The sequence below is a fragment of the Fonticula alba genome (assembly GCF_000388065.1).
Source record: "Fonticula alba strain ATCC 38817 unplaced genomic scaffold supercont2.6, whole genome shotgun sequence".
Lineage (NCBI taxonomy): Eukaryota > Rotosphaerida > Fonticulaceae > Fonticula > Fonticula alba.
Window position 1 is genome coordinate 237543 of NW_009242976.1, and position 7813 is coordinate 245355.

The 7813-nt window shown below is 70.9% G+C and overlaps 1 protein-coding gene across 1 annotated transcript; it reads left to right on the forward strand.

The window, feature by feature from the left end:
• Window positions 1-1409: 1409 nt before the first annotated feature.
• Window positions 1410-7803, forward strand: H696_03722 (hypothetical protein; the record flags this gene model as incomplete). Its single annotated transcript, XM_009497578.1, has 5 exons — window positions 1410-1958; window positions 2092-5421; window positions 5562-5928; window positions 6087-7601; window positions 7744-7803. Coding segments are annotated over 5 exons (5820 nt in total), but the record flags the coding sequence as incomplete, so codon positions are not given.
• Between the last annotated feature and the right edge of the window lie 10 nt (window positions 7804-7813).

Below are 7813 nucleotides of genomic sequence, written 5' to 3' on the forward strand. Positions count from 1 at the left end.
GGGGGCCGGCGGCACTTGTGCTGGTTCAATGAGCCAGTGTGTCGGGCTGTGCCTGAACGCCGGTGGTGCCGTGCGAGGCCCGAGGCTCGCACAGGGGTGGGGGCACTCCGCTCCGTGGAGGAAGAATGCCCCTCGTCCCGCGGTCGGTCGCCCCTGCCCGGGGGCATTCGCCCTACGCCATTCGTGGCCTAACCGTCCCTGTTCCGGCCCCCCCCCGGGGGGGGGGGGGGGCGAGGCAGAGCGCAGCAGGCGCCGGAGTAACCGGCGGCTGGGGACTTGAGCAGCAGCTGCCTGCTCCAACATTCTCCCGCCAGAGACTGGCCGTGTGCAACCGGGTCGCATGCAAGCATGGACACACCCGGGCGCCCGGGGGGTGTCCGGGCGAGAGGTCGGGAACAGCCGATCGTGCATGGGATTCCGGCGAGACGATCGGCAGCTTCAGCACGACCAGCGTGGCATCGCGCGCGCTCTGTCGACCGGCGAGACGCGGGGGCGCATGCGGGTGTCCCCGCCCTCGCCGGCCCTTGCGTGCGACCATGGGGCCGATTGGCGCTGGGTGCTGTGCAATTTGCCGAGGGCATGGGGAATTCGCATTCCGCCCGGGGCGCGGGCCTTCCAGCGCGAGGGGCGCGCGCGCGCGCGCGCGCGCACACACACATGCACTCCACGCTCGTGCGCACGAGCGGACTCGGCGGGCATCGCGACTCTCAAATACTCGGGGCGAGGGGGGGGGAGACGCCTACCGTGGTATGGGTCCCGACATTGCCGCGGAAGGGGGCCGGGCAGGCCCCCAGCTTTTGTTTGTTGTGTGTTCCCCCGTGCCGTGCCCCCCCCCCCCCGAGCCCCGAACGGGGCTTCCATGGAGGGGGTCACTGGTCCCAGGCGAGACCCGTTTCCCGGCCCCTCCCGCTCTGCCCTGCCTGCGTGTCGATGCTCGGCCGCAGGCTGGTATCTTCTCCGGCCGAGCGATCGACATTCCCCAGCCCATCTCTCCCGCCGAACCCGCTCTCGGACGATCTTCTCTCGTCACAGATGACCCGCACCCAACATTGCAGGCCTCCTTTCCTCCCGGGTCCCGCCCGCCCCCCTCCCTCCTGACCCCCGCGGCCGACCTCTCGCTCGGCCTTTCGCCTGCGCCTTTTCACGACCGCCGCACAAGTCATCCCGCCAACCGTCGGAAGGCCGAACTTCGCGCCTCATTTCGGCCCCCGCACTGTGGTCGCTGCAAGTGCCTGCACCATTCGATTCCCCTTCCCTCCTCCCATTTCCTGTTTTTCCCCCCCCCCCCCCCCCCGCCTTCCCGTTTGCCTGCTCCCTTCCCGTTTCGTTCCCCTTCCTCGGCTTCCTCCTCCTCCTCCTCCTCCTCCCTTCCGCGCATCTTCCCTCTTTCCCCGCCTGTCGCCGTCGCCATGGCCGGGCCGATCCGCTCCACCGGTTTCGTCCTGCCCGGCGATGGAACCCCCTCGCCTGGATTGGGCCGGCACTCTCCTGGCACCGACCCGGCCCCCGGCGGCCGGTCCCTCCTGTCCGACCGCCTGCGCAGCAGCGATAGCCATGTGGACGTGACGCAGCAGCGCCAGCCGGACGCGGCGGTCGCGGCGGTCGGCCTGCCAGGCCCCTCCGCCCGGCCCTGGACGCCGACCGCCGGATCGGCCTTCGCTCGGCTCTCTCAGTCCCTGCCGAATGCCGGGGCGCATCCATGGGCCTCCGGTCCTGGCGAGGTGTCCTCCTCCATCGTGACCCCCTCGGTCCCGGTGGCCGGGCCCGGCACCTCCCACGGGCTCTCCTCCCTGGGTGGCAGCCAGGCTAGCATGGGGTCCTCCTTTGGAAGCGTCCTCTCCGACGCGCCCATCCACCTGAGTGCCGCGCAGCGGCAAACTTGCGACCGAATGACCACCCTCGTGTGGAATTGCCTGCAGCTCATCACCCCGGACATCTTGCAAAATGCCCTCTACCAGGTGCGCCGCCACCTGCCTCCGAGCCGCTCGGCGGTGCTCCCTCGCCCTGCCACCATTCCCCCCCCCCCCCCCCCCCCATGAAGCTCACCCACTTCCACCCTTCCCTCGACCCCTCTCCGGGCCGCCCTGCCAGAGCGAAGGCCGACCCCTGCGGGCGCTGGCCATGCTGCTGACATTTTCGGATTCGCTGGCCGCCGCCGCGGCTGAGGAGGGCGTCTCCGCGGCCACCCTGCGCCAGGAGCTGGCGGACCTGGACGCCGAGCAGGCCGACGAGCTGCTGATGATGTCGGATTCGGATGAGGCTCTCGGTGAGCTGCTTGGCGTGGCCTCCGCCCCGCCCGGGCTCCGTCGGACCTCGTCGCACCTGCTGTCCGGCGAGGAGGCCGGCCGTCGGTCGCCAATCGCCTCGACCGCGATGTCGCGGTCCTCCTCCTCCGGCGGGTCAGCCTCACTCGGGGGCAGTGGCCGATACAAGCACCCTCGTGGCAGCCGGTCCAGCCGCTCGCGTCGGCATTCCCCCACCCCGATCGATGCGGCCATGGGCCTGGAGTTTGACTCGTTCGGAACCGACACCGAGCTGCGCGAGCTCCTCACCGACACCGACGACACGGACCTTTCGGTGGCCCTCTACCTGGACTCGGACTTTGATTCGGACGATGACGACGACTACTCGCCGGACTTCAGCCATGGGAGTCTCAGCGACGAGCAGCTGAGCCTCGGTCGGCGGTCTCCGCCGGCCCTCCGCGACGGGGCCCCCATCCAGCGGAGTTCCCTGTCAGCCTCCTCGACCGAGGGCGGCGGCTTGATCGTCATGACCACCAACACTGGTGGCAGCCCGACGGCCAAGCCGGCCGGCCCCCTGCCGGGAGCCTGTATGCTGGCTCACGCGGCGGCCCACGCTCACCCGCATGCGCTCAATTGCCCGCACATCCGCCCTCCCGGGTCTGGCTGGCGTTCGCGCTCCAAATGTCGCATGGTCTGCTGCTGCCAGGTGGAAGCCCTCCTCCATCAAGCGGCCGCCGCGGTCCCCGACCCGGGTGGCATGATGCAGGTGGCCACCCCTCCGCAGCCCCCGAGCGCGGCCAGTGCCACCGGCAGCCTCTTTGCTCGGCCCTTTGCTCGGTACCGTGCTGGCAGCCGCAGCCGCAGCCGCAGCCGGAGCCGCAGCAGCAGCGCCACCAGCACCGGCAGCACCGGGCCCATGGGCGGGCCCCTCAGCACCACCGGCAGTACCAGCAGCTCCGGCAGTCTGCCCCCACGGCGGCGGTCTTCCTCCTTCTCCTTGAGCTCCTTCCTGTCGGGGTCCAGCGCGGCCGGCACCCCGAGCAGCACCTATGAGCATGCCTCCCCGGCCACGGACCTGACCGTGGGCCTGGATGCCTATGCGTCCGGGTCTCGTGCCTCGCCGGCTCCCCCTTCCGGCAGTCCCGCGGCCTTGCGCATGTCCAAGTGGACGCTGCGCCGCGGGGTGTCATCCACCAGCACGTCGAAGCCCCCCCCCTCGGCCGGGGTCCCGGTGGCCGGTAACCCATCGGCCTCCGGCGCCACTGCCCAGCCACCGGCCACCCCGCCGGAGGACCTACTCCGCGTGGCCCCCGAGGCTTCGCCCTCCAGCACCCTGTCCCCTGGGGCCGGCACTCTGGCGGCCGAGGCGTCGCCTGGTGTTTCCTCGCGGCCGGGTGCCGGCCATTCGCGCGAGTCGGGCTTTATGCGCACTCTGCGCAATGCCTCGCGCTCTTTCGAGATCCTCTTCCTCGGCGGGGCCGACGCCCCTCCCGGGGGCGATGCCCCGGCCGGCGAGGCGGCCCCCCCGGGACAGCTGCCAGTTGGCGTGCTGGATGCCGGGCTGCTGCCCAAATCGACGGCCGTGCTGAGCAACAGCTTCGAGGCCGACATTCACACTTTGTCGGCCGATGCCCTGCTCCCCGGGGCCGAGCCCCCATCGTCGCACTTGTCCTCGCCCTCCTCCTCCGGGCAGACGTCGGTGGATTTGGACTTCCAACGGGCAGCCCAGGTGGGGGTCTTTGCCCCGGGTCAGGGCGGGCTCCGGCACCCCGCCGGGGGGGACCTCCATCCCACCGAGGAGGACTTCCTGGATGATGGGGACCGGCATTCCGGGGGCGTCTTCAGTCGGTTGATTGGCACCCGTCCAGCGGCCTTCTTCCGGCGCCGAAGCAGCAGCCAATTGGCCTTGAGCACGTCGCCCTCGACCGCGGAGGAGTCTCCCGGCTCTTTGGGCGCGGTGCCGCGCGCGACCCCCTCGACGGCCGATAGGCCGGCATCGGCGCATCTGCTGAGTGCCGGGGGCTTTGCCTCGCCGGCCGAGGCGGACTCGGCTGCGGCGTCGTCCGGTGCTTTGGCCGCCGGCCGCCGGCGCCATCGCATTTCCCTGTCGGTGTCCTCGCACGAGCTGGGCTCGCTGACGGGGACATCGCCCCCGACCAGTCGGCCCCCCGGGCTGCCTGTCACCCCGAGCATGCCGATTGCCGGCTCGAGCGGCTCGCCGGGCGCCGCGGTGCCGATCACGAAGTCCGCGTCGCCCGGGTCGCGCGTGCGTGTGCCCCCGGCCGGTGCCGGCCTCGGTGCCGCGAGCCCCTCGGCCGGGCCCGGCCTCCGGCCCCTCTCAGCCACCGCCACTTCGGCCACCCTCGGCCTGAGTGCGATCAGCTTGAGCTTCGCCGCGCAAAGTAGCCGCTCGCAAGCCATCCATGACCTCTTCCTGCTGGAGTTGGAGTATGCTCGCCTGGCTGAGCAGGTGCCGCGCCAGCTTCTCCGGCCGCTTTTCGCCCTGCTCGGGATGGTTGGGGCCGAGTATTCGACGGCGGCCATGGCGGCGGCCAGCGCGGCCGGGCCGCCACGATGCCTGCTTTGCCGGCTGGCTGCCGCCTTCGAGGCTGGCGGTCCGGCGGCTCGGGATCCCGGCTGCCCGATCTCCAGCCTTGGCCATTCGCCGGCCCTCCCGCCGACCGGGCTCCAGGCTTTCCTGGCCATGGTCGATGCTCGGTCCGATGAGCCGTCTCCCTTCCATCACCCTCCGCAGGGGCTGCTGTCGACCACCGACTCGGACATGAGCGTGGCCTCCGTGCATTCGAATTCCTCCTCCTCCTCCTCCTCCTCCTCCTCGGCTGTGGGCGATGCTGCTGGCCCATCGCGCCCCGGGGCCCATGATTGCCCCTGTGGCCGGGGCTTGACGCTGGCCGGGTCGGCCGATCTGGTGGATGGCTTGCGCGACATCTTCGATCGGGCAGGCTTCCTGGACCGGACCCTGGCCTTGCGGCATGCGGCCCTGCTCCGCCTGCTCGGGGACCACTTGGTCGTGTGCTGCGCGGTGACCGGGCGTCGGTTGGATTCGGCCTCGGCCATTGCGGCCGTCACGGCGGCCTCCGCCGCTGGGCTCCCGCCGCCGGCGCACATTACCACCATCGATCCGACCGTTCTCGTGGGCGCGGCGCTCGTGGACCATGTACGCACATCCGCCAGCTTGGCATCGGGCGAGGGCCAGGGGGCGGGACCCTTTCCCAAGACATTGGCTTTCCCCTGCTCAAAGGCTCCCTTCATCGGTCGCCCGGTTTCTGATGCTCCTCCTCCCGTCGACGTGTCCAGCTCCGGTCGATTCATCAAACCTATGCCACGCACATCAAGCTCATGGGTGAGCGCTTGCTGAAGCTCCAGGCCCTCCTGCGGCGGTATCGCGCGCTCGGAGCCTTTGTCGCTCCTCTGGAGAGCGGCCTGGAGGAATGCCACCGGGCGCTCGCCAACTTGACACGGTACCTGTGTCCGACGGAGGCCGGGACCTCGGCCCGGGCGCCTGGGGACTTCCAGCCGCCCGGATCTCCGATCGTGGCCCCGGCAGGCGTGACCGCGCATCCGAGCCCCGTGGCAGACACCCTGCCCTTCCTGTGCCAGACCCTGGACCAGGTGCTGATGCTGCCACTGCAGTATCTCTCGCGCCTGGTGGTCCTGGTGGGCGGTACGTCCACTCCGGATCCCTTTCCTCCGTTCTTTTTGCCCCTTCCCTTGCGCGGTGTTGGCTCCATCTTCTTTGCTGCCTAACACCGCCACCGCCACTGCCACCGCCACTGCCATCGCCGCTCCTCCTTTCCTGACATGTCGTCACCCCGCCTCCAGAAATCGCCCACCATACGCCGAAGGCTCACGCGGACCACTCGCCCCTGCGCAGTGTCTTGTCGAAGCTCGAGCTGTTGACCGCCTCGATGCAATCCATCCGGCCGGCCGCCCTGCAGGTGTATACCCCGGAGTTGGCCTTCGATCCGCTGCTCATCCGGCACCTGTGTAACCCGCCGGCCCCGACAGGCAGGTCGCCCAGCCCAACTGCCGGAGCCGGGCCCTCCGGCCGCCCGGCACCCCCGCGTGCCTCCCTACGCGTGGTGGCCGATGGCTCGGACGCCGGGCGTATTGTCTTGGCGAGCCTGCTGGTGGAGGACATCACCCCGCGCCCGGTGCACACCCCAGGCACCATGGCGGCGCGCCCCGTGGCGGTCAGCCCGGCGGCTGGCTCATTGTCGCCCTTCGTTCGGCGCATGTCCCTCGTCGAGTCGCCGACCGGCTTCGGCCTGAGTGCCTCGCCTGGCGCCTCGCCGGTCGGCACGCCGCCCTCCTTTGGTGGCTCACTGTCGGCCTCGTTGACCAGCCTCCCGGTGGCCGGGCATCTCGGGGTCGCAAGCCCGCTTGCCTCGGGACCGGGCAGCGCGTCGCAGTCTCTCTCCGCCTTCCCGGCCGCCTCGAATGGGTCGCTCGACTCCAGCCACAGCGGCAGCGCCAGCGGCCTGTCGCCGCCGCTTCTCGCCGTGGGATCCGGCGACCTGGCCAGCAGCCGCGCGCGGCCCGTTCGACTGACCCTCTACAATGACGGCTTGCTCTTGAGTAGCCCGGTGTCCGGTGCCGGTGGCGGCCTCGCTGCCGGGGGGTCGGCCACTGACATTCAACGCCCGGCCGGTGCCCTGTCCGGGCCCGGGGCCCTGCATCAAATGGAGGCCTTCATCCCCTTGCGGCACCTGTCGGTAATGCTGAATCCCGCCGAGGGCGAGGACGCCCTGGCCCTGGTGGCTCCCGGCTGCTTCCTGACCGGGCAGCCCCTTTCCCCGCCTCTGATCGCCATGCTGGCGGATATGCTTGGCCAGGCGGGCGGCTCCTCGACGGGCGGCCAATTGCAGGGATACTCGCGACGGGTGTTCCGCGCGCTGACTGGCCCGACGGCCGGCAGCTCCCTGGCTGCCAGCCTGACCGAGCTGCTCGGTGCACAGCGCCCGGATGCGGATGGCGGCCTGGCCCTGCCTTCGGCCCTGCCTTCGGCCCTGCCGATGTCCGGCCCGGTGAAGGGCATCTCGCGCGTCACCTCCGAGGCCAGTCTCTCCTCCCTGTCGGAGGCGAGTCAGAATGCCCCGGCCTCGGATGCTGCCCCGATGCCGGCCGCCCGGCCGGCTCCCCTGATGATCGGCTCCATGTCGGCCTCCAGCCTGTCCTGCCTGCAGCGCATTCAGCGCGGCGATGAGCTGGCCGCGGCGGTCGATGCCGAGGTTGTCCGATCCGCGGTCACCGGCACCGGGCCGAGTGCCCCCGAGCGCGGGCTCTTCCGGCTGTTTGCCATTTTCCTCACACAGTGCCAGCGACATGTGGACCGCGGTACGTGCCTTGCCTGGTGGCCGCCGATGCGGGCCCTTGGTCGTGCGATGGTCCGAGCCTCATCATTGTGTCCCCTACTGACCCTCTCTCTCCCTTGCCGGGTCCCGGCCCTTGCCCCTCCCCCTGTGGTCCGTGCCGCCAGCTGCCCCGGCCTTTCAAATTCGCCGGTCGAGCGGCCTCTCCACGCGCCTGGCCTCCCTTGGTGGACGGAC